The following is a 27437-nucleotide window of genomic DNA, read 5'->3' as shown; positions in this document are numbered from 1 at the left end:
AGAAAAAGATCCTTCCATTAGTTACTAAAACTGCCCATAGGGCTACAACCAACCCCTACTAGAGAGGGCTACATCAAAGACAAGGGGAGACTCTTCCAGTGAGAAAAACAAATATGTACAATGGGGCCTAAATCACGAGATGGGAGGAGGAAAAAGCCACACACGTGGACGATAGTGCCATCTGGGTGCACCTGGACCATGGTGAAGAAGGGCCCAGGGCGCCACAGTCGCAGGAAGGCCTCTCTGTGCTCCTCCATGCGGTTGGAGCTGCCTTGAAGTCTCTCGAACTGCCCCTAAAGGTATGGACCAACTCCAGCCAAAAGTCGGGAACAGTCTCTGTCGGTGGGACTGGGCGAACCTCGAAGGTGCAGAAGCAACGGGCCCGCCAAATGAACCAGAGTGCCAAGCCACAGACGAGCTTCCAGCACACCTCTCTCTCACTACACCACTCCTTGGCGGTAAGCTCTGTAGCAAGCTAAAGTGTAGGTTGACCCCCCTGTATCACTATCATCCTACTGATGGATGATAGCTCAATCTGTAGCGTCATGCCCGTGAGGGTGGACTAGGCACTAGCTCCCCAGTGTACTGTCACACTGTGGAAAGAGCTGGTATCAGGCGAAGAACCCGAAGCCAAGCCTGTTGTGCCATGGGGCAGTCCCACAGACAGTGACGTTGACTCTCCAAAGGATGGTCGCAAGCTACACAGGCCGCTGAAAGGCCACAATGTGCCAGCCAGCTCCAACAGCTGTATCTCTGTGTGCAACTAGTCATTGGAACAAAGTGACTCGCCTCAGCTGTCTAGAGTCCCACAACCGCGTCCAAAAGCCAGACAAGAACTCAATTGTGAGACCCTCCTCCTGCCAATGAAGTGTTGCAGCAAGACGAGCCTCTCTCCGTGCTACTAGTATGTGTCGCCCCAATTGAATAGTGTATTGAAAGAAAGGGATCCCACGGTGGTCAACTAAAGAGAAGGGGTCTCTCCAGAACCACTCTCCAACGGTTCCACTGCACTTGTGACAGCGGGCAGCTCTCCCAAGCCCAAAGTCTCCAATGGCCTGCCTCAAGGTCTGTTGGGTCAAGTATTGTGATACAGGTCCTCCCACAGATGCCCACTACTTGTATCCTCTGAAAACGGCACTCTACAACCTATGGAGCCTACACTGAGACTCTGTGAAGTCGCCCATCTCCGAGGACTTGACAGAAAAAGAGAAAAAAGAGTATGAAGACATGTTTACAGAGTTTCCAAAGCTATTCGCCACCGAATATACAGACTTGCAAGGAGCTAAAGGAGTCGAGCATAGAATCAATCTAAAAGAAGGTGCCAAGCCAAAGGTTCAAAAGCTTAGGAGGTTGGGGGTCATTCATGAGAAGGCACTTCATGAAGAGGTGACGAAGCTTTTGGAAGCAGATTTCATCTTTCGAGTGGAGGAGTCTGAATGGGTCTCTCCAGTTGTTATTGTGCCCAAGAAGAACGGAAGATTTAGGATATGTGTTGATTTCAAACCTTTGAATGCGGCCACAAAGAGGAATCATTATCCACTACCCTTTCTAGATGAAATCCTCAATCGGGTTGCAGGTCATGAACGTTACTCAATCATGGATGGATTTTCTGGCTACTTTCAGATCTTGATAGCGATTGAATATCGATTGAAGACGACCTTCATTACTCCTTGGGGTTATTTTGCCTACAAAAGAATGCCTTTTGGGCTGGTTAATGCATATGCTACCTTCCAAGGATGGATGAATAGAGTGTTTGGTCCCTACTTGGGTAAGTTCATTCGTGTTTTCATGGATGACATTGGGTGTTATAGCTCAAGGGTCACACATTTGGAGAAGCTGAGGTTGAGTTTTGAAAGGCTTCAACAAGAGGGTGGGCAACTCAACCCAAAGAAGTGTAAATTTGCTCATGCCAGAGTCCATTTGCTAGGACATGTGGTTTCCCAAAATGGAATAGAAGCTGACCCAGAGAAAGTTAAGGCTTTGTTGCTTATGGATCCGCCCAACAACACAAAGGATTTAGCATCATTTGTGCATAAGCTCAGGTACTTGTCACGTTTTTTCTGGATGCTATGTCAGTATGTGTATCCTCTCCAGAAATTGAGTCAAAGAGTTCAAGGGTTTGAATGGAATGAAGACATGCAACAGGCTTTTGATGGCATCAAGGAGGTATTGTGTGCTTTACCAGCAGTGAGTCCTCCCGACTTGCAATCCATTTTCTATGTATCTATTAGTGTGGGGTCAGTAGCTTTTGGGTCGGTTCTCTTACAAAAGCAAGGAAGGAACTTCAAGACAATCTATTTTGAGAGCAAGATGAAGAATGTAAGCGAGTTCTCCTACACGGAAATGGAACAGTGGGTATTTGCCCTGGTTCTTTCTTGTCGAAGGTTTAAAACCTATTTGTTGCCCCAAAAGTTCCATGTGCTCACCACATCGAATCTTTTGCCTGATGTAGTACAACATTTGAAGCCTAGCAAGCGCATGTTAAAGTGGACTTAGGCTTCAAATGTAGTACAACATTTGAAGCCTAGCAAGCGCATGTTAAAGTGGACTTAGGAGCTTCAAGAGTATGAGTTTGAGTTTAAAGTGGATCATTCTGTTAAAGCTCACTTGGAAGACATAGTAGTACATAAGGGAGAGGAGCTTCCATCTTACCCAAGGGTTGACAAAGATGATCATGAAGAGGAAGTAGATATTATAGATGCATATACAATGATGTTTGATGGTGCATACAGGAAAGTTCTTCAAAAGGCAAGTGGTGGGGTTGTCATTAAGGACCCCAAAGGCACTGTAATCTTTTCTAGAGCTTACGATCTTGATGAAGCTGAAAGCAACAATGAGGCCGCGTATCTCACGCTTTTCCTTGGGTTGAAGCAGTGTGTTGAGTTTGGACTGAAGAGGGTCATTGCAAAAGGGGATGCATTGCTAGTCATGAATCAGTTGCTTGGTTTGTGGAATGTTAAGAAAGACAATTTGAAGAAGTGGTTCTATGGCATCAAGAATCTTTTGCATGAGTTTGAGAAGATACAGTTTAAGCATGTTCCTCGTGAGCAGAATAAAGAAGCTGATGAGTTTGCTAGGGACAAGTTGGATGCCTTGGTAGCTCCTTTAAAAGTCAAGGAAGCCTTGTATGCAGGAAGGGAATCATTGCAAGATGTAGAAGTATTTCTTGGTAAAGGGAAATGTCCAGAGGGCATGTCAAAAGTTTGGCGTCAAAGAATAGTTGCAAAAGCAAGAAACTACATATTGGTAGGTGAGGATCTCATGCTTTATGGCAAGGATAGCATTTTGAGAAGAGTGCCGTACAAAGAAGAGATAGGCTTGATTTTGGAGCACTGCCATGAAGAAACAGGCCATCAAGGCAAGGATTAGGTTGTCTTTCGTGTTTTAAGAGCAGGTTACTGTTGGCTCTCTATGATGAGGGATGCTTATTTTTGGTGCAATTCATGCCATGAATGCCAAGTGTTTGCAAATCGGAAGCTTTTGGCTGAGCCTCAGAAAGCTATAATGTCTTTTGATGCATTTGCAAAATGGGGGGTAGATGCTGTAGGTCCAATGCCGAGGACCAACAATGGCAAAAGGTATATCCTTGTGGCTGTGGACTATTTGACAAAATGGGTTGAGGCAAGAGTAGTAAAAGATGTAACAACAGGAAGAGTGGCCTCTTTTTTATATGAACAGGTGTGTTACAGGTTTGGAGCTCCTATGGTTATCATTTCTGATCGTGGACCAGGATTTAGGGGAAAACTTGTTGCTGCTCTCATGGAGAAATTGAAAATTCAGCATAGGCATTCTTCTCCTTACTACCCACAATGCAATGGGTTGGTTGAGAACTGCAATGGTCAAATTGTGAGGATGCTATCAAAGTATGCTAGAGAGCATCCTAAAGAGTGGGACTTGGACTTGGAAAAGTGTTTGTGGGCTTATAGAACTGCGTATAGAGTGTGAACACAATTTACACCATATGAGCTTGTTTATGGAAAAGAAGCTCTTATGCCCATACAAGTGCAGTTGGATGCCTTGAAGCTGTTGTGCAAAATGCAAGGTGAGCATAGTGACAAGCTGCAAGAAAGAATTCTTTCTCTAGAGTTGTTGCGAATGAATAGAGAGAAAGCCAGTGATTATTATCTTCAACAAGCAGAAACAAGGATGGAGAAGATGAATAAGAGGCTGCAAAAGAAAGAAATCAAAGAGGGAGATCTGGTGATGAAGTATGATTCTCGCTTGGATTTTACTTTTCAGAAGAAATTGAGGGACAAATGGTTGGGTCCCTACAGAGTGAAGCGTGTATTTCATAATGGCACATATGAGTTGGAAAAATTGTCTGGTGAACGTTTGCGCTATAGAATAAATGGTTATAGACTGAAGAAATATTTTGCAAGGGATGTGGTTCCAGATGCAAATAGTCTCTTGGTTGAGAATAAATGCTCTACCTAGAGGGTGGGCAATGATGATAGACCGCTTTTGGCGTGTACAAAGTAGTGTTTATATGCATGGTCATATATACAAAAATATGTAAATACATGCATTTGGGAGCTTTGCAAAGTGGTTTCAAGTTCGGAAAAAGGTGCAACGTGTGCACATTGTAAATATGTGTGCTTGCGTGTCGGCAGTCGAGCATATGTACATGCCCGTATAGGGTATCGGGGTCTTGGATATGGTTCTAGGTGGTTTATTTTGGCTCTATATAATGTGTTTGAGCTTTCTAGAATGTAAATAATGCAAGTGACAAGTGTGGGTACTCTCATCCCGCTCGAGAAGTTTGACACATGCGGTAACTGTCTATTTGCGGCGCCTGATCTGCGGTAATGCGTGCACCACCCTAGAAGTGGTCAAAAATAGAATATGGGGATGTGGCAAAGTGCTTTGGGTATTGAATATCAAACGTACAAAATTTGGTGAATTTTGGAGTCCGTTTGGGGTTTTTCCCGCGCAAATGCCCGCCGGGAGTCAGAACTGGCCAAAAAAGGTCAAAAAATGGTCAAAAATGGTGTGAAAAGGCATCAAATTGCCACATCAGTGGCGCTGCCGTGAGTGCTTGGGCTGATAGAGCATTTTGGAAGCCAAGTTTGGGGTCTTTCACCTCTCTGTGTGGGGAAGGAAGCGGGGTTCCTATAGGTGGTCTAGTGCAGTCCCGTCGCGTTCGCGTCCTGTTTTCGAGTGTGTGGAGGAGTGAATGAGAGCTTTCTCTCTTCAATTTTGCACTTGGGAGAGTCTATGGAAGTTCTGAGGTTTCCATGGATGTGTGTGTGCAAGGAATTGAGGGAAGAAGGTGCGGCTTTCTACAAGACTATGTGACCCTGTATCGGTGCCATTAGGGTTGGCGCTACTCCAAAGAGTCCAACAGAGTGGAGTTTGGTGAAGGCTTTGTAATGGTTTGAGAGTGGTCTTTTGTGGCTAGAGTTTTCGGGTTTTTGATGGTTTTTCTTGTATATTTTGGTCACCATCAAGCGTGATTTCCAAGGTTGATCACCTCGACTCACCTTGTAGTGTCTGCGGGCAGGCAAGGGCTTGTAGGTCGAGGCGTTTGGAGTTTGAATTGAGCTTGTGGGTAGAATTTTCAGGGAGCTTTTGAGTGGTGGTGAGTGAGGTGAGGAATTTAAGTAAATTCCTTGTGTTGTGTTGAGTTTTCTGGGTGTGCATGAGTGTGTGCACGACATCTTTTGCTGCATCAACGTCAGTAGCAACCGCACGCATATCCTCAGACTCTGAAGCAACTAATCCATCGGGGTCTCCTCAGCTGACTAACACTGGTGTGCGCATAGCGTGGCCCCACTGTCTCAACAAAATCCCGCGTAACCCTATCTCCCACCTGGGTCCACTAAGATGCCTGACGATGGAAGGCAAACTCGTGACACCGCTCCTCAATGCTAGTCAACTCCTGTCTAGCCTTCTGCATCTGCTCCTCCAACTGGGGACTGTCTAGATGCTGCTCTTGCATGTTCTGTAAGGAAACAATGCCCCATCAAAGACGCTTCGCCTCCTCCCTAGCTGCAGCTAAGCGAGCTGCAGACTCCTGAAGGAAGAAGCGCTAAGCTCTGCCAGTCCAGAGGCCACTCTACCAGTAGGGGTATCAAGCATGTCTAGACTCTATGTTCAAAGTGCCTCCACTCGCTCTTTAAGCTCAGGATCCAGCAAGATCCTCTCGGGAATGCGTAACATCACAACCCCCCTCCTCTGTCTATGTGTCACAGTGAGAATCACTGGTGCGTAGTCAGAAAAAGTAGTCCCTTCAAGGATGCAAAGAGATCCCCCCATGTCGCAAAAGTGGTCACCGGCGTAGAAGCAATCGATCCGAGATAGATTCACTCCTCCAACCCTGCGGTCAGAACGAGAGAAAGACACGCTGTTTGGGGGTCTCACAAAACCTTAGTGCTGCCAAACATCCGAAACCCTAATAGTCATACATAGCCGCTCCCAAGCTGCCAGCTCAGTCCCGTGCACCATGGCATGGCCACCTCCAATCCTGTCAGAGAGGTCCTCCAACAAGTTGAAGTCCCCCCCAACACACCACTACTCTACATGCGGTAAAGACTCAACAACATGAGACCAAAACTCAGATAAATATTCCTAGTATAAACACAGCAAAAGAAACAGATATAATAAAGTATAAGTAGAATCACCAAAGTCTAAATAGAACCAGCAAAGTAGAGTATAAGCAGAATCAGTCATAGCTCAAAAATAAAATCATAATGTCTATTTGTATGAGCAGGCAAGGGAGACCAGAAATTCTCAGAAAATCAGTGCAAGCCAGAGTTCCAACCCTAAGTCAAAACTATAGCCAGATTGAATTTCTTTAGTATCACAACCTATGAAGACCAGAATCAGCTCTTAGTAATGTAATTCCATATAAATCATTGCATCAATACAGTAATGTCCAGGTAAGCACAATAGCAAGTTTTCATTCAAATTTGATGCCAGGCTCCTCATGCAAGGGTTTAATCTAAACTGGAGATAAAATGTCAACATGCTTTCAACCATAATGCTATACAGATTACCGTGAATTACGACCTCAGCAATAATACATACAGAGTTTGAGAAATCAGTAAAAGGACACCAGAGAAGGAGCATTTTGCCCAATCATTCTCAAGGTGCACAAGATCATGTTGCAGCATACCGAGGCTCAACAGATGGAGTTTAAACTAATTTATGTCATACTCCCCATACTCTGAGCTTCCACAAGTATTTTTAACACATTGACATCAAATGAGAAATGGCAGAGATTGTTGTAGTAAAACAACCACTAACCATAATAGGATTAAAAACAGATGCTACTGCTAATCAACAGATTAAGCCTATATTGAGAAATAAATCACAGGCAAAATCTGATGTAAATAGCATATGTCTTATAACATCAACAAGATGCTAAGTCCCAGCAAGAAAAAAAGCAAGTAAATCCTTTCGCCAGTCCTAAAAAAGCAAGGCCGCAAAGTAGTATCAAAGATGGGGTTATTTATATCCAGAAAAAGGGAATACCCTAATATATGGTCAGATCCACTTTAATCAGCTGAAACCCCCAGCCAGAAATTCTCATAATTTTGCCACAACAAAAACCAAAATAAACTTATCATCAAAAAGAATAGCGGTAGCATATCAAAGGTTACAACAATTAATAGTGTACATCTTGGTTATAAAAGACAACAGGTTGTATCCTGTATTGAAAACCAAATGACCCCCGCTTTTTAACCACTCATCACAGTATGCAATTCATTAATTCAGTATGAGATCAATTAAGATAGTTTGGCCGGTGGTATATTGCCAGTATATATGAACCATAGGCAGATTTCAATAGATTCAAATCCATAAAAAAAGAGCACTTGAGACATGGCAGGTTGATTTCACAAATCCAAGATTCTCTTTGCAGACACACATAACCATGACCATGTAGTGCAATCCATTCACAGTATTGTAAAGCAAAAGTAGTATTGCAAGGCTAAGTGAGGGTGTAAAAAAACCCTCACCTTGGTTAAGTAAGCGACCCATCAGCCAGTTGAGTCCAGTTCAGCAACTTTGAGACCAGCAAAGCATTAGTCCTCGCCAGCAGGATGAGCCTCGAGGTCTGCACAAAATCCTAGTACACCAGCTAGAGAATCCGTACAGTATACAGGAGTTGAGGGTGTGTGAGTGTTGCCATAGCATCAACCTAGGGGGGGGATCACCAGCATGAAGGCTGGCTCAGGTACGGGGCTTAAATATCACCCGGCGGCAAGGAGACAGAGACACGCGGCTATGTCTCCTTCGTATTGGGATTCTCTGCAGGGAGAAGCTTCTACTGATCTCTACGTACCCACACGAGTGCTTCTTGGCTGAAAATTACTTTTGGACTTCGTCGGAATACTGAATTTTTGTGTGGACAGCCAGTATTGCGCTTGTCTGAGTATGTCTACTCCCCACAGAAACGCACACGGACTCTATGTGCTACTGTACACCTTCACCGCAAGCTGTGCAGGCTCTACAATGCTCTCACAGGATCTCCGAGCAAGAGATTGTTAATGGGGGAGAGAGATATTAACGCCTTCAAAAGGCCACAATGACACATGAGACTAATCTGTTACAATCCTTGTGGATCTAATCCAAGGTTGGGTACAAAAACAAAATGAAGTAAAATGAAAGACTAAAACTAGAAGACTCAAATCGTCGTCATCATCATCATCATCCGAGCGAGAGAGAGAGAGAGAGAGAGAGAGAGAGAGAGAATGAAATGAAATGAAATGTTATATTAAACGTCTTCAAAAGGCCAAAATGACCTATGAGACCAAACTGATACGATCCTTGTGGATCTAATCCAATGTCTGGGTACAAAAACAAAATGAAGTAAAGTGAAAGATTAAAATTAGAAGACTCAAATCGTCAGCCTCAAAATCATCATCATCGTCATCCATGCTCGAGGATGCCCGACATCGGGCGTTGTCCGAGAAAGTATTGCATCAGTCGCTGAAGAGCTTCGTCAACGTCCGCCTCTGTAAATAAACGTATTGGGCATCTCCCATGTCGTGCTAGAATAGTCCTGATTCTCTGGTGGAGCCTCCGTCGATGTCGTGGTCATTGTGGTTCTTCAAGAGCATAACCAGCATCAATTTACAGGACAGACTTCTTACTTTGCGGGCTATTGGATAGCTTATTTAGGATCAGCTGGCCATTCTGGAGTGCTTATGCTTGTTCGACATGAACTCTTCCCGACCTTGGTTTTTAATGACCTGGTTGGGAGATAGATGGTCATCCAATGTATTGTTAATGGGGAAGTTTTCGAATTTGGAGGATTATATGCATACACAGCTTCTGCAGATATGGCATGGTTGTGGAGTGCTATCTATTCTTATTGTTGGCGTTCCAATGCCTTTCTCTGCGGAGATTTTAATAATGCACCAAACCTTGCGGATAATACTACTGGCCATTCTCACATGCTTCATATGGAACGACAATATGGGACCAATTTATGTCGACCTGTAATGGGCTTGATTTGTGGCCCTATTTGCATCCAACTGATCCAGGACTCACTTTTCAGCACAATGCTCAATCTATGTATCGCGCTCGGCTGGATCGCTGGTATCTTTTTCACATGCAACAGTATGATGACTTTGTATGCGAGATGAGGATTGATTATGCTAAGTGTCTCTCGGATCATTTTCCCGTATGCTTAAAACTTCGTTTTGGCTCTTTTGATGTCAATGATCGCCTACCCAAGAAGAGACTTTTGCATATCAATAATGCTTATCTCAAGCATGAGCCTTTTCGCACTATGATTGTGAATATCATCCCGCCTTTGCTCTCCTAGATGTATGTTGACATAGACATAGCCTGGTTCCGTTTTGTTATGCGTGTTCAATCAGTTAAACAAGATTATGGCAGGGATTATTTGTCACAATTAAGGGATCAGGTTAGCCAAGCAAAGGATGCTTGTAGCTGATTAATGGACTTGGCTAATCATACTTCTCTTACTGACGCTCAAATGACTAAGTTGTTTTCTGCTCGCGCTATATTAAGGCACAATGATGAGAGAAAATTGACCAAATGGCAAACTCGAGCTCGTCAACAGGCTTTTGCAGATAAAGGATGTGCTTCTAAACAATTCTTTTAGCATTTACATCACTCGAGGCAGTCTCAAGCTATACAGAGAGTTAAATTACCGTCAGGAGAGTGGACCTCCACTTTCCAAGAGCTAGCACTAGCCCTACATTCTCATTATGGCAAGATTTTTGAGGCCCCTTCTTCTCCTACGAGAGAAGCTCGCCAAGCACGTCACATGTTTCTATCGCATGTTACTTCCATTCTTTCGATGCGGCAGGCTCAAGACTTGGAGGCTGTTTTCACTGAGTCAGAATTGTATGCCAGCTTGCTTGATTTGGGTCAATGGAGAGCTCCTGGTTGGGATGGTCTCTCTGTGGAATTTTTCATGTCTTTCTGGGAGTATTTGAAGGTGCCTTTATTGTTCATGATGAATATAGCCTGGGAAAAACAGGAACTGCCCTCCTCTTGGAAAGAAGGTTTGCCCAAGTTGATACCTAAGCATGCATTGTGTGAAGAATTCTCACATTGGCGGCCTATTACGCTTATGCATGTGGTATATAAGTTAATGGCAAAAATGCTTGCTAACCAACTCAAGCGCTTTCTGCATGAAGGCTTGCATCAATCTCAATATGGCTTCATTCCACGACGTCAAATTACTGATAACCTCGCGAATGTCATCATTGGTATGGAATATGCAAAATATACTCGACAGGATGTCTTAATCATGCAGGTCGACATTGAAAAGGCATTTGATACTGTTCTTTGGGATTACATTGCGGATACCATGAGATGTTTGGGCTTTGGGCGTAGGCTATCCCATGTCGTGCTTTTCTTGTATGCATACAGTACTTCAGCAGGCTTGTTGGATGGTTTTCTCACAGAATCTTGGCCTTTGGGACGGTCGTTAAGGCAGAGCTTCCCTCTGAGTGCTTCGCTTTATGCGATCGCTACTCATCCCTTGTTTATGTATTTGAATTCCTTGACCTCCACTGGTAAGCTACATGCCCTGACTTTACCTTCTGGTCGACAGTTTTCTGGTCAGGCTTATGCGGATGACTCTTTGTTCATGCCTCATAATAGCTATGATGATGTACAGCAGATTATGCATACTCTTCACTTGTTTGGATTGGCAGGAGGTCTCAAAGTTAACTTTTGCAAATCCAAGCTATTGCCTTTGAAAGAGTGTGACTGGCATAAGATATTGTGGCCTGGGGAGATTGTTCCTCCACATGTTCTGGTTTGCCATTTGGATTATCCACTGGGTTGGAATGTATTGGCTATGTAGAAACTGGATTGGGTGATCCAATGTCTGCATTCCAAGTTGAATTATTGGAAATTGTCCACGTGGCCACTTCATGTGCGTCTCAGGATTGTCCAATGCATCCTTGTGGCTTATGTGCAGTTTTACTTGCCTTTGTTATCATGGCCTCGGTTGCACTTGCAATCCCTCATGTCCAATATTTTAGAGCATTTTTGGCGGACCTCGTCTAGCAAGAGGGGCCTTCGGCTTCTATCTATGAACAAGCTGTGTTCTCCCAAGCCGCTAGGAGGGTTGAATATTTTGGACTTGAGACGTCGTCTTTTGGCTCGGAAAGCTATGTTGTTGCCAGTTTTGGTGGAGCAGCAGCAACCCTAGGCTCTCATGGTAACACATTTGTGTGCACACATTGTCACCCCTTATTTTGGTCATTGGAAGCCGACTTATTGGGATGTTGTTTTTGAGAAGCTTGAAGGACACATTCCTGGATGTCCATTTACTTCTTCTCTAATTGTTGATTGGAAGGTTGTCACTTCGCATTTGGCTTGGGATGGTCAACAATCCTCAGGGGGTAACTCTCTTCGCTTGGAGAGTCTGCATTGGAGCAGGGTTTTTGCTTCGACTTTGGTTCAATGGTCTCCTCGCCAAGCGTATTTTCTTTCCCAAAAAGGAATCTGTCAGGTGTATCAGGTGGTTGATGATTCGGGTTATGTTCTTTCTTTCGTTGATGCCGTATCCTGCTTTCGGTTGGGCCTTCACTATTCTCCTCTCTGGCAGGAGATTCAAAGGATTCTTGCTACTCGTTCACCCATTCCTCCTCTAGATGTGGACTCTCGCTTCTCTGATTGGAATCTGGCTACTACTAGACTAGATTGCATCTCAGCTGCAAGTGTCTATGCCATCCTTCAGTCTGATGTATGGATTGTGCATCGGGATAATCAGTTGTGGTCGCTTTCTGAGTCATCCTTGTGGTGGCAACACACATTGTCTCACATTTGGCAGAGTCATCTGCCTTTGAAGGAACGTGTTTTCTTGCGGCGGTGCTTGGTGGGAGCTCTACCTGTTGGCAGTGTGTTGCATGATCGGCATATTGCGCCTTCCCGCTGTCCTAGATTCCTTGAAGTTGAGGAGACTGTGCCACACTTACTGTGGTGTTGTCGTCACTCCAGAGCCTTCATTCGGCAAGTGTCCACTACTCTTCGACTGCGTTTTCCTTTCGGCTCTTTTCACAGACGATTTTGGCTTTTTGTGATGCTTCGGTCACCACAATCTCAGTTTGCGGTCTTCTGCACCTGGATCAGATTTTGGACTATGTGGGCCATCTGGCATCATAGGAACTCCTTAATGTTTCAGGGCACTTTTGTTGACCCCTTTCCCTATTTCAAATTATCTCTTGGTCAAGCGCTGCATTTTGTATATGACGCATGAGACATCACTCTTGATACCTACAGGATTTACTTTGACTATTTCTAGCCTTCGGAGCCTCATAGTGCTCCGTGTTTTGTATCCCTTTCTTTTCATGGGTTTTCCTCGCTTTGAGCTTTCCCACTTGTAAATTAATCAAAGCAGATTTACAAAAAAAAAAGTGTGTGTGTATGTGTGTGTGTGTGTGTGTGTGTGTGTGTGTGTGTGTGTGTGTGTGAACCTCTGGAGAGCCATGCCAAACTGGTAGCCATCTTATTCATGTGCTTGTTTTGGACTATTATGCACTACGTACGGCTATTGTACTACTTAGTATACTATCCGCACACAGATAAATTTCCTGATGACACATTGCACCGGAAAATTTACCCATTCATAATTAATTGGTACCAATAAATTCATAAATTCATTCTGTGTGCAAAAATATTATTTTCATTTATTTGTAGCCATAGATAAAAATATTACATCCCTCCGGCTTCTAAACATTTGTCCTCAATTGTAGGGCTTCACGATACTAATGCAAGGATGTTTGGAAAATCTTGCAATTCAGATTTTGTCATCCACGGAGTATAAGAGGGGAGTAATTCTTAAACTTTTCTAAGTACTTACGATGAGTTCTTCCAAACTTTAGTTGGCGCTCCTCATGGTGAAGTTATGAAAGAAGTATTTCTTCAATTTCATCTATCTCAGAGGGATCTTCGGTAATTGGTTCTGCATGAGATTCACCAACGAAAGGTTGTAGAAGGCTCATGTTGGCACCTCTTGAGAGATGGGTGGCCAGTCAACTGATGGCTGGTAGCACTTACATGGTCGCCACCATCAAGGATGGGCTCGCCATACAGCCCCCTGGTGTTGCCCTATGACACGCCAGAAGCTTTGGGTTCCTACATCAAATTGTTTTGACTCTCTACAGCCAGATATACCTGAGGAGTCTCCTTCCACCTCAGCGTCACCGCCACCGCCGCCAGCACACCCCCCCCCCCCGCCCCTCTCGGCCGCCTATTGACTCCTCTTCTCTGCCCCCACCTCCCTCCCACACGCGCCTCCCCTACTAGCCCCTCAGCCTCATCTCCTCGCCCATCTCACACTCAGGGGACACAACACTTCACAGCAGCACGAAGATTTCTTGAGAGTGCTTTCACTACAAGTCGACTAGCTCTCGAGTGGATGGTCACAGGTGGCACATACAACAGTGTGGCGATCTCTTGGAAGTGCTTTCACTACAAGTCGACTAGCTCTCAAGTGGATGGTCACAGGCGGCAGATACCGCAAAGAGGCCACTATGCATCAACCAATTCTCGACTGCACTAGCTCAATGAGCAACTAGCCACTAGAACATGGTGACTCTCCTTCGTTGTATGTTGTCCCACAAGTGCTCCCAAAAAACTGCCAAGAAGTCGGACGTGAGACCCTCCTCCTTCCAGTGATCCACTATAGCAAGACGAGACTCTCTCCTCACTAATGGTATGTGGCCACCCAGTCAAGTTGTGTACATGAAGAAGGGAGTCTCCGGGTGATTGGTTGGTGTAAAAGGATCCCGCGAAAACCACTTCCTCGGGCCCAACTGCACTACCACCAGAGGGCGGCTTTTCCAAGCCCATAGCTGCCAGTGTGCTAAATCAAGAGCCAGTGACCCTCTCTCTACCTCAAGAAACATGCAAGAACCTGTGTCTGAGAAATCCCTAACTCAAATGAGGACCTTCAATCGCATGAAAGTCCCCATTCAATAGCGGGCTGTCGGCTCAAGAGAGGTATGTCACTCTACTGGTATAGCCTCTACAATATCCCAACACATGCTCTACACCCCCCTCATGTCTCGCAGTTGAATGCTCTCAATCTCCTCAGAAGTGCTGTAAACTGCAGCCAATACCCAAAAGCGCGGGTTTGACCCTCTACCATGGGACCCCAAGAGACATGAGGTTTTCTGCCAACCATGTGGTCTCGCTTTGTGCTAACCATAAGGTTTCATGCAAGTGGCTGCGTCAAATGGTTCTCAATGCATGTGGGTTGGTGCTATGTAAGGCCACTTCGCAGCTCCTCCCCAGACCGGAGTAGGCTCACAACAAAACGGTCCTTCCATCTCCTGTTGAAGCCCACTTTGCGCAACTCTGTGAAAACCTAGCACTAGGGGGATCCACCTAAATCCCTCACCAGGCGACCAATCGGGTATGGGAGCACTATCAACCCAAAAAGCCACCATCTTCAGCCAATTAATCAATTCTCTTGACACACAACAGAACACCTCAAAAGACTGCTAACAATTGTACAAGTTGGCCTCCTAGCCCTCTAGAAACATGCCTGAGTCATCAGCAAACTAAGCATCCAAAAGCTCATCTCCCCGAATAGGTATCTGCAGTCCACACGCAAACCAACCTGCTCTAAGGTCAAAAAGAAACTCATTGCCTCAGCATAGAAAAGGAACAAGAAGGAGGAAAGAGGACAGCCCTATCGTACCGACCGTGTGAGCATGAAGAATTCCCCTCCTCCCCTTGCCAAAAGCACCTGACTGTGCACACATCTGTAGAGAGCTATTGACCCTCCCCTATTCCATGCATCTGAAAAGCCCATCCAATGCCCTCACGGAAGCCCTAGTCGACTCGATCATACGCCTTCTCAAAATCGAGGAGGAGTATCACAAGATCCTCTCCTCAGAGATGAGCGAGAGCATTCACCTCCCAAAAGGTGAAAATGCTATCAAGGATACTATGCTCCTTGATAAAGCCCATCTGTGTCTTATGTATGATGCTCTCAAGTGGCGATTAAATTCTCAAACTCGGAGCCTTTGATAGAATTTTGTAGGCTAAGCTAAGAATGGTGATGATTCGCCACTGCCAAATCTTGTCTAAGGAACCTCCCTCTTTGGGGATAAGATTGATCAAACCCTCACTCGTGCTCAAACCCTCGGCCATGAACCTCCCAATATTTCAAGGCAAAGCTAGGAGTCAAACCATCCTCCCCAAAGCTACCCCGGGAGTGGCTTGAGGGCCTCCTAAAGATCCTCTGGCTGGAGAGGGCTCTCAAGCGTCTGGCACATCTCCACAATGACTAGACAAGGCATTTGTGCCTACACCTGCTCTCTACATGCAACTCACGATAAAAGTAAGAAGCAATTGAACGCATATCATCGGACTCTGTAGCAACAAACCCAAGACCCATTGGGCCTCCGCAATTGGCAAACACTTGGGTGCGCATGGCAAGGACCCACAATCTCAAAGAACTCACCAGTAACTCTGTCATGCACCTAAGTCAACTAAGATGTAAGACGATGGAAGGCAAACTCATAGCGCCGCTCCTCAATGGAGATCAACTCCTACTGAGCCTATTAGAGCTGCTCCTCCATCCGAGAGCTACCTAGGTGATGCTCTTGCATCCACTGTAAGGAAGCAATGCCCCTCGAGAGTCACTTCTCCTCCTTTGTGCTCGCAGCAGCCAAGTGAGCTACAGACTACTGGAGAAAGAAGCGACTAAACTCCACAAGGCCATTGGCCACTCTAGCAACAAGGTCCCCCGATGTCTATGGAATGTGGAGCATGATAGTATCACTCCTCCATCTATCTGATAGAGTAAGAATCACTCGCGCATGATAGAAAAAAATAGTCCCCTGCCAAAATGCATAGTGAGATGTCACAAATGTGCTCACTAACGTCAGAACCATCTATATTGATAGATTCACATCCCCTACACTGCAGTCACAAACCGGGAGAAAGAGAGGCTATTTAAGGGCCATACAGAGCCTGTATGTTGCCTTACATCCAAAATCCTCAAAGTCATACATAGGCATTCCTAAGCAGCCAACTCAACCCCGTGAACACTAGCATGGCTGCCCCAATCCTATTTGAGGGGTCCTCCAAGATGTTGAGGTCCCCCCAATGCACCACTTCTCTGCATTAGGCAAGGACTCCACAATATGTGACCAAAACTCAGTCCGTGCACTCGCATGGTTGAGCACATAAATGTCACAATAGTCGTACATACACCTCCCTGGATGCCTCCAAGCCCAAAAGCAGCTGACCAAAACGTCTCATAGCGGTCAGGCAAGATCTTCCCCACAACGCCGAATATGGCTCTCACAAAGGTGATGCTCCTGAAGCATAAGAATATCTATCGTGCCACCTTCAAGGCATCTTTGAAGCTCCTGTCTCAAACGACTCCTTTGGTGTAAAAAATGGGGTCCACCAATACCCTGCACATTCCATGAGACAATCCTCATGGGATCGATGGGACAAAATGGCTACTACCGTGGCAGCCAACCTTGCAATATTCGAAGCCTACTTGGATGGGGAGTAATCCGCATCTGAGCAACCTCAACAGAGGCGTGCCTCAAGCGCCTATCCAACCCATGCCAAAGATGAGCAGGCAGACCGTAGGGCTACATCCTCTTTCGAGGAATCCTCATGTACAAATACATAACAAGACGCACTCTCAGTGTCTGCAAAAGTATATCACAATGTGTCTAAAACCAGCTGCATGAAGAGGTATCACAGAGAACTTGGCTAGCGTCCAAAGTGTCGGAATCAATTCTGTCACTCCCAGGTCCCCCATGTGGTGTGAGAACTCGAGAGCCTGAACATGGAGCCAATCTAGTACTAAATGTAGAGTCCACTCTGTGTGATCCCTACCACAGTGGAAAAGAGAAACCAACCATTGTATCCAAGGCCTCGGCACCTCTCACTGCCAAAGAGAGAACATGTACTCTAAAACAAGCTGCCTCGAGGTCAGGAGATGGGTCGCCAAGAAAGCGCATAGAGTCGTAATCGAAGAAATCCCATCGTTGGCGAATGCCAAATTGGTCACTCCACCAGGGATTGACGCAAAAGGGCCTGCACCAAAAGTGACGTCCTGAGGTAGGGTTGTCCCTCCCCACTGTCTGTGGGACTTCCCCATGGCAAAGCCGTGAAGCCTTCCTACGACTTTGGCGACTAGGGCCCTTCTTTATCATAGTCCATGGCCCGCCTAGATGGCAGTATTGTCCACAAGTGTGGTTGTTTTCTCCTCCCATATCATGATTTAGCCATCATTGTACATATCTTACCTTTTCATTGCGAGAGTCTCCCCACAGTTTTATGTAGCCCTCTCTAGACGGGGCATATTGTAGCCCATTGGGCAGTTTTTCTTAGCTAATGAAAGGATTTTTTCTTGCAAAAAAATGGGTCTGCCACAGTAGAGCCCTTTGTCGGTCCATTGATCCACGTCCACTAGCCCTTGAGGACACGAGTCTGGTTAGACTTGAGCCTAGTCCTATTGCCAAGTCCGTTCCCTGACTAAGCACTCACAGCAATGTAGCCGGGCTACCAGGCTAATACTGATGTGATTTGCTTGATGAATGGCTGCCAATTACTTTAATGCTTTTCCTCTACAAATTGGTCAGAAAATGATTTCCAACACATTGCATACTTGGCAATGGAGTATGCTAAGTTTTCTCATCAAATTTGTGCTTTTGTTGCAAGCATTTGACAATGCATGATGTTACATTGAAATTCTCAAATTGGGCGGAATTGGGCTTTGCTATACCACAATGCAAAAAAGTTATTCACTGGTTGTACCAATCCAGCCCTTCATAATACATTTTGGGTCATTGTCTCACAATAAACGTATTGGTTTGTCAACCTTTCCCTCTACTATTGGCATTGCAACCCATTGTTGATACATTTGGATATGCTCACTTCCCGAAAACATTTGCATCGCTCACAGAAAAATGAGTGTGATTGGACCTATGCAAAGAGGTGATCTACTATAAACCTTAAAGATGATGAAGAACAAACCTGCACTTATTCTCAGTTCAAAAGGAGAACCTTTGAACGTTGCTTCAGGGGTAGGCTTCCCCGTCCATCCTTCTATACCAGCTCTGGCAGTCCAAGTTCCACATGTTATGGGTATAAAAGAGACCAATAAAAAGCCTTCAGTCTCTGAGTATTGTATTGAAACATTAGAGATCTGCTTTGCGAAGCTCAGATTAATAGCACTTGAAAATGATTTTACATCTGCAGAAGGCACGGCACCGGTGCTGCTTTTCTTCACAAAACCAAAGATGTCTTTCAATGGCACTTTAAATGCAGCTTGTTTCCCTGCTTGTAATGATCTGGCAGTATATGATGTCCAATCTAACGGACCACAATTCAACGGATACAAGTCACCTACATGCAAATCTTCAAGAGTGAGCTACGGGGTGTTGACACAAATGATTACTTATCACCTACATTTGGCTCATAATGGCAGGTTGTGTATGGGCCGATGTGCAACATGCCTTTGTGCGTGTGTAGAAGGGGGAGAGGGGGCGCACACATATCTCTGAGAGAGACTCGGTTGTTTAAATACGAAACTCAGACATCTCTGAGACAGACTCTGTTATTCAAATACAATCCTCAGACATGCTTTGCAAACTCTTCAGCTTTACTTCATTTGTTTCTGGATGCATACTGGGGCCTCCTGGCGGCAAGTTACACTCTGTGCATGGTATTTTTGGTATACGCTCTTGCACTCTTGAGGTTTCAAACCAGTGATCTAGCATAGCTTGACAGAGCTGTATGTTATGTACATGTGTAAATGTGTAAGTACATACAAACATGTGCATGTATGTGAATGAATGCATCCATTTAAGTATGTATGTATGTATGCGACACGCATTTATGTATGTATACCTTCATGAGTTCAGACTTTCTGACCTTACAAATTACAAGAGAGGTTTAAGCACTTTAAAAAAAACAAAGCAGGGCACACAAGAAAACGGATAAATAAGAAAAACTAAATCACTTTATTTGTTTTTGAACAACAAATATAAAAACAAGCCATCGTTACTTGAAAATGCTTCCAGAAAAGGATAATGCAAAAATAAGTTTGAGAAGCCTGCTTGATTGAAACTTTGAAACAAGTACTTAGCTCTAAACAACCACAACAAGGATAAAACAGCACAAAGACTTAATCCTAGATTTCAGACTCCACACGACAACACAAACAAAAGACAAAAGAAAAAATTATTAAATCCTAATGTAAGTCAAATACTAAAAGAAGAATCTATACATACGCATGACCCTATGGTCTGGCTATGCTGACGCAGCAGCCTACCCATATGAAAACATGGCAGAGCTGATGTGGCAGCATGCGGATTTACAAATGTGGCAGTCCAGCCCATACTCAGTTTTTCAGGAGAACCCCGGTGCCTATTTTTTCAGCCAAGTTGGTTTTTTGGTGATCAGTTACATATAGCAATGCTTTTGAAGTTGCTTTTGGGAAACCAAGTGCTACAAGTATGTGGCAAGGGTGCCAATTGTAAAACAGACTATGTGAGACTCACAGAGCGATTAGACACACAATTGTTTCGTAACAAGAAAGGAATACTGGTGTTAAGTATACCGCCAAGGGCACCACAAGGCATGGGGCCCTATCAATCCAAGAGAGGAACTCCGTCTCTAAATGTTCTTATTCTACAGTGTTGAGGTTAGGTTTCATGTTCAAGCTCTCTATTTGTTGTGATTGAGAGTCGGTTATACCAAGTTTCCGATCAATTTCAATTGTTCACCACCTAGCACGTGGTGGCAAGGCCATTACCAACTCTAGGAAAACCTTGGCTTTGAAAACGTAGTAGTAGCATGTCCACTAGGCACATAGAGCCATGTGCACCCAACACAACCTTTTGCTTGCCCTTGCACAAGCTGTTGGTTGTCACAATCTGGTGACGTGGCCCTAGCCAAAGATCTAGCCAACTTACATAACCCTACCCAGGGGCATAACTGAAGACTAAAGGGGTTAGGATTGAAAATTATAGCCCTACCAACTTGCAGATCTTTGGCCACGGGGCCAAAACCCTAAATGGAACCAGCAAAGGTAAATTGCTTAGCACATGATGATGTGGAAGCCTTGTATGGACCAGCCCGCGAATTGCAGAAATCAGCGAAGGCATGGCAGCATTAAACGGACAGCCCATTAGGTGCTTGACTTTGGACCAGATTCTTTTGGATGCAGTTGTTTTTCATATATGCTTTTAGGAGCCAAGGGCCTTTAAATATGTGCAAGGGGCTCTCTCTCTAGCAGAGGAGTAGAGCAGTCCCAAATCTTGTAACCATGTTGAAGCAATATAAAGAAATAGCGAAAGAGGCGCTAGGGTTTAAGGCTACTGCTGTCTAGGAGTGGAACTTCGCCACTCTGTGTCTCGCATAAATTCTCTCTCTCTTTCTGTAGGTTGGCACGTCACAATGCAAGACAAATGCTCACATATGCATGTTACAAGACATAGAAACATAAAGTCGCCGATGAACACTCCGCCCGCAAAAACAATCCAGGTCCGGATAATGAGTTGTTCAATGACTCCCTCATCACTCCTCCCGCATAACCTAAAACGGTCCGGGCCGGGAGATATAGAGTCCTTTTACAACCAAACACCCCCCCAAACCGCAGCCTACGTCATTTGGAAGTTCAAGCATACAACCAAACGCTCCCAAGACATCTTGCCTGTGTCGTTCGGAGGTTTTCCAACATACAACGAAACGCTCCCCAGACATCTTGTTTGCATCGTTCTGAGGTTCAAACAATGCCAAAACACCATTTCTCACTACTACACCCGGGAGTAGATCACCAAGCATTGAAACCAGTATTAAGAGTCAAACATTTCAAATTGGCACCAAGACAGGTTCAAAATAGATACCATCCATTTCAAACAAATTCCAAACAGGATCACCAAAGAAGTTCTCAAACAAAATTCAAAAAATTGCTAATTCAAACTGAAAAAGCATTATCAATATCAATCGAGCTCAAAAAGACGAATGGTTCTCCATCCTAAAACCTGCACCAAAATCAGGGTTAGATTTCTTTATAAGGTTATAGCCGACCGCAGCATGGTCCATAAGCTCTTGAATAGTCAAAACAAGCCTCGACAGATAGTGTTCCTGTGGCGGTGATGGTAGTCCCAAGACAGCAATCACACTAGGCCTCCAACGTTATCAGCTCGAAAAGAGACAACTATTGAGAGATGTCGAGAAATTTTAAGTTATAATCTGCTAGCAAGATACACCACTCTGCCAGAAGCTGCACTTTGAAGAAAGATGTCTAAAGGCATGTAACTTTGGGCAATGATTTTCTTGAAATCTTGCAAGTCCTTAGAGTGAGCGGCTGCATGTCACTTCATCTAAGAAAAAACAGCGGCTTGAAAAAAAAACCTTGATCCTTGTCTTGGCTTGTGCCTTGTAAGACAGAGCGATGAAGACGGGAGCACGCTCAATGTACGATGGAGTAAGGGTGGGAGTGGCTAATAAGTCCGAGGTCGGGACACGAAGATTCTTTAATAAAATTTCATGAAAAGCTTGGAAGCGCCATCTTGCTCTGTCTCCTCTTTGATAGGACCGGTATGCTTTCAGAAAAGCGCACGCCTGAAGCTCTGATACCACTGTCACAGGGGCAGGCACCACGTGCCAACGGAAAAGAACACACCGAACAACTTTAAGCACTTCAAATAACAACTGAACTGAAAGAGATGCATGACACACGAGACGGGGAGTGGTGGAGTTCCACCCCAAGAGAGAATTGGCCCCAAAATTTCGCGCCCCTTTTGGTATTTCTTTATATTGCTTGAACTCAGTACAAGGCCGGTACTCCATCCCCTACACCTCTACACGGGAGCGTGCCAGAGAATGAGCCCTTGGCTCATATTTAGCCTCTCAAAACTAGTTACATGAAAAGCATCAAGCTCTAAAACCAACCGGTCAAAAAGATGTCAGCGCGATTTTAGGGAATCCGTACAGCTGCCACGTCATCAGCGTAAAACGTGAAAATCCATACAGGTGCCACGTCAGCATAGCCAACGTGAAATGTGGAATTTCGTACATGCTACCACGTGGCACTGCCAGCGTAAATTGCGGCATTCCTTTGTGTCATATAGTTAAAGTAAAGTTATCGGGTGAAAGCCTATGTCTACCGCCCTACGGGCCGGTTTCACAGCACCTCTTTGGCAGGAGGAGGGTCTCACAGCTGAGTTCTTGTCAGCTTTTTGGGCGAGGTTGTGGGACACCATACAGCCGCGGTGAGTCACATTATTCTAGTTGCTGGTTGCACATAGAGCTACAGCAGTGGGGAGTTGGCTTGTACATAGTGGCCTCTCGGCAGCATGTGCCTCTTGTGACCATCCTTTGGAGAGTTAGCGTTGCTTTCTTTGGGACTGCTTTATGGCACAGCTTCAGGTCCTTCGGCTGATGCCAGCCCTTTCCACTGCACGGCATTACACTTGGGGGGCAGCTGCTTGGTCCACTCTCACGGGCCCTGCATTACAGTTTGAGCTATCCTCCACCAGCAGGATGATAGTGATACAGGGGGGTCGACCTACACTCCAACTTGCTACAGAGCTTACTCCACAGGAGTGGTGCAGTGAGAGAGAGGTGTGTTGGGAGCTCGTCTGTGGCATGTTGACACCCTGTTTCATCTGGCGGGCCCGCTGCTTCCGCATCTTTGAGGATCGTCTTGTGCCACCAACGGAGACTGTTCGAGATTTTTGGCTGGAGCTGAATCCTGATCCATACTCTCAGGGGAGAGTTCGAGAGACTTCAGGGCAGCTCTGACCAGATGCGGGAGCATAGAGAGGAGTTCCTTCAACTCTGGCGCCCTGGGCCTTTCTTCACCATGGTCCAGGGTGTGCTCAGATGGCACTACCATCCACTTGTGTGGCTTTTCCCTCCTCCCATCTCCTGATTTAGCCCTCATTGTACATATGCTGTTTTTTCATTGGGAGAGTCTCCCCTTATGATTGGTGTAGCCCTCTCTAGTAGAGGTGGTTGTAGCCCTATGGGCAGTTTCATTAACTAATAGAAGGATCTTTTCTCGGAAAAAAAAAGTATTTAAAGTGAAGATATGTAAAGTAATTTTGACGCATTTTAGAGTGCTTCCACTTGCTTTTCTTCTTTTCAAAGAGTTTTGAAATTTGTTTAGGGGTTTTCATTTCAAGCAACATTTTATGAACCTTTTTTCCAACTGCTGACACCAATGAGTCTGATTTATCAAAATAGGTCTTTTCACCCTCACAGTAGTATAGAGGTTATCAAAGGAGACCTCTTTAGTGTTTAAAACATCATTGAGTTAAAAAAGGACTACAAAGACCTCAAGTTTTTTTCATTTACCGTATAAAACAACAGTATGTAAGCCCATCACCAAAAGATAGCATGTATACCCATCATAAAATCATTTGGCAATATATCTCATCCCAATTTAGCATTATACTGTAAACAAGGTTTATCAAGAGAAGATTTTATTCTAGTTCTTTAAGACGTTCAAAAAATAGTTACAACAAATTACGAGATGCAGCCTCTTTTTCTATTCAAAAGTTAAGGTACTTTTATTTTTGTTTTTTAAGGGGAAAAAAATCACCATCCAATCCAAGCCAGTGAAATCATGATTTCCCCAACCAAAACTAAACCTTCAGCAGGTTACAGTTTTTTGAGTCAAGCTTTCAATTTATAAAGAGATACCAGTAGTGTACAACCTTTCCAAATGTATGAAACCAACCAAAAACTAAATATACAGTTCATTTTTTCTAATTTATCCCGATGCTGGGGCTCCAAGTACCACGACAGAAATCAGGTCAGATCAGCAACACAGATCTTATGCCAATCAATCCTCAAATAAGTCAAACATCTGGTAAATTTTACTGCACTATTATATTTTGGAAAAACTAGTTCTCAGTCAAAACCCAGCTCTACCCCCCATGTCCACCCAGAACAAAAAACCAGATAATTAAAAGCTGGCAGAAAGTTCTGCACGTCATCCTCAGCATTTGCAGTTGCTTTTTGATATGCTTCATTACTGAGATTTTTGCATAATTCGACCACGTGAGATGCCTTTATTTTTTATGGTGCAAGTGGTGTCAACAGCATGTATTCAGGTTGATAGGTATTATGCTTTGGATTGTTTCTTCGCTCAGCACTACTGGTGTCATTTCTGTGGCAAATGCACATGTCTGCATCTTGGCGGCAACATTCATTGCTTGATTGTCAAGCATGATTGCTAGCCATCTTGGTTATGGGCTTTTCATGTTCATATCTTCTGGCTTTTGTACATAGTGTCTTGATTGTACATAGTTGCTTGATGGGTCATTTGACCATGTAGATCAATATGATTACACATTACAGAAAAAAAAAATCCCATCTATCGTATTTGGAAAAGACAAGGGCAATGTTTGGTAATTCTATCACACCCATTAGCAGGGATGCGTTGGGCGTGTGTTGCACGTATAGACTACACACATTTTTGTTTATAACATCACCAAACCCTTTTAAAGTAAAAAGGAGACGAGAATTAGAAGGAACAAGAACAGAGAAATAAAATTGTTCTTCTGATTAAGATTTTCAAGTTTTGGAGATATTAAAGAGAGCAAAACCACAATGCAGAAAAGTAAATGCTTTCTTTTAACTGAGAACATACTGTTATAAATAAACTGATTCTAAGACAAAAGCAGAGAGATTGTAAATATGGTAACAATAGCATGGAACGGTGATGAGAGTTGCCTAATTTTCTCTGCAGCATACCTGAGAGGTAAGAGAAGTAAGTAACATGTACGATATTTCGCTTTGTAGTTGGCACAATGAGAGTCACAAAATAGATTCGATTTGTACTTGGTGAAAGTGGATGATCAAGCCCACAAGTACCAAGATAGAAGTTTGATCCTGCAGGGGACCTTTGCCACTTGCAAAAAACTTTGGCCCAATCTGGGATCAGTACAGCCGATAACTGTCCAACATCATCTACATATGGCTGACATAGGCCACAATTTTGCTGACAATCGCCCACAAGGGCGATTTTGATGTTAAAGTAATTCCACGGTGTCACTGTCCTGATATGTTCTGTAAAGTAGCTGCATTCGTACGCTGATGCATCCAGAAAATCAGAATGCTAAATCAAAAATCGTTCGATATCAATCAATTTCTGAGTGGCCGATGGTATAATTTTAACAAAACAGTATGAAGCTGTGATTGTGATCTTGCTTAAGCAGAGAAAGAGTCACAAAGAATATCAAACAGAAAACATGACAGGACCAGCAAGCAGACAACTCAGGACCTTATAGGTATATGTTGTATTTGCATGTGCATCTGCGTGTTGTGCATGTGCATCTGCATGCGTTGTTACAAACTGAAAGAGAGTCTCTTGAACAAAAGATTTTGGGAGAGAAAATAGGATAGTCACATAGAGAAACTGCCTCGCTGAGTCCAGGAAAACCTCTCAAGCCCAGTCCTACATTGAAAACAAATGAAGGTAACACAATGATTGACCCTATAATTTAAGAAAATTCCAGAGATCTTATTGAATCACCTGCCAAGATGAGGAAAAGCAACAGTTGACAGATTTTCAACCAATCTGTAGATGTCAAGAACAACGATTGAGCTATTTCCAAAACATGTTTGATCAAGAATTTTCATTTACTTCTCTTTCCTTTGTCATCAAAGCTTAACTTTGCAAAGTCACAAATGACTAGTTACATCAGAATGTAAGCTGAATAACACATAAAATGTTCCTATGTGGCTGAAATGCAATCTGAGACTTAAAATGTAATTTCCTCTCACTGCAGAGGCTCAAAAATGCTAATAACTTGGCCATGAAGCTGGCAGGAAAATGAAATGGGAATGCCAGGCTCTTGATGTGCAAGAAGGCTTACAAACCCTTGAAAATCCATTGGGAGATTTTCTAAAGATTTTGACATACTTTTCCACAATAAAACAACCTAGAAATTGTCACAAGGTAATGATGAGGCAATTCCACTAAAGAGGACCTATATAAAGTACCGGAAAGTGGCCCAGGTGACCAATGAAGAACCATCTGAACCTTAAAAATATCCTCACGTGGTAGCTGAATAGATGGCCTGTAAATCGCGTCGCAAAACGCAGGACTGTACGACAACCCTGAAATCACGGAAATCAGCCCAAAGGGTGCAGCTTTTCATATCTGATGCTTTTGGGGCCTAGGGCCTTTAGATATTAGCCTTGGGGGCCCTCTCAGACATTCTAGTGCGTGCAGAAGCAGAGACGAAGCCCCCTAGCAGTTGTACCTTTGTCTCAGCAATATAAAAGAAATAACGAAAAGGGCACAAGGGTTTGGGGCCAGTGCTTCTAGGAGTGGAACTCCACCACCATGTGTCTACGGTGTGGAGTGATAGAGGTGCCCAGTTGACAGGGACGTGGATCCCATTGTTATTATATGCTGATGATATTGTGTTGATCTCTGACTCACCAGAGGGTATGCAGCAACAGTTGGATGCATTACACAGTTTTGCAGAGGATAGTGGATTGTCTGTAAACCTTGATAAAACCAAGGTTATGGTGTTTAACACCACACCAAGGATCAGGAGATCAGCACCGACTTTCACATATGGTCACGAGATTCTAGAGTATACAGATGCATACACTTACCTTGGGGTTGTCTTCGAGGTTTTCTTTGGGGAGAGCAGCAGAGACTAGACTGACTAGAGCTTTTGCGGCCTTGAGAGGCTTGGAGAGGATGTGTTCGCAGGTTCAATTCCTGGAACCTCGGACAAAGTGATGTCTCTCTAATACTTTAGTAGCCTCAGCTATGTTGTATGGGTGCAGATATGGGGACCACCTATAGGCCAGGATGGTTGGAGACGTATGGAGAGGCTCTTGGTATCTATGATCTCTCGACTGATCAGAGCCAAGGCCTCTGTACCCCACGCTATCATTCGAGCAGAGCTAGCTGCCCCTCCTATGGAGATTGAGGCGCTTACCAGATCAGTCTCCTTTGTGCACAGCTTGTGGGATACTACTAGAGA

The 27437-nt window shown here is 44.3% G+C and overlaps 1 protein-coding gene across 1 annotated transcript in view; it reads right to left on the bottom strand.

Moving 5' to 3' along the window:
- LOC147443103 (uncharacterized) overlaps positions 1 to 27437 on the bottom strand; it is a 303366-nt gene that overhangs the window by 248222 nt on the left and 27707 nt on the right. The window contains exons 2-5 of the mRNA XM_086529029.1: positions 25967 to 26011; positions 25841 to 25888; positions 25186 to 25524; positions 18448 to 18819 (exon numbers count right to left, since the gene is read on the bottom strand). Of these exons, the coding sequence (XP_086385155.1) occupies positions 18448 to 18819; positions 25186 to 25524; positions 25841 to 25888; positions 25967 to 26011 (804 nt within the window). The remainder of the gene's footprint in view (positions 1 to 18447; positions 18820 to 25185; positions 25525 to 25840; positions 25889 to 25966; positions 26012 to 27437) is intronic.

This window comes from Adiantum capillus-veneris, chromosome 14, assembly GCF_014529385.1.
Source record: "Adiantum capillus-veneris isolate H3 chromosome 14, ASM1452938v2, whole genome shotgun sequence".
Taxonomy (NCBI): Eukaryota; Viridiplantae; Streptophyta; class Polypodiopsida; order Polypodiales; family Pteridaceae; genus Adiantum; species Adiantum capillus-veneris.
Note: the sequence above shows the minus strand (reverse complement) of the source record. Positions and strands in the feature narration are given on the sequence as shown.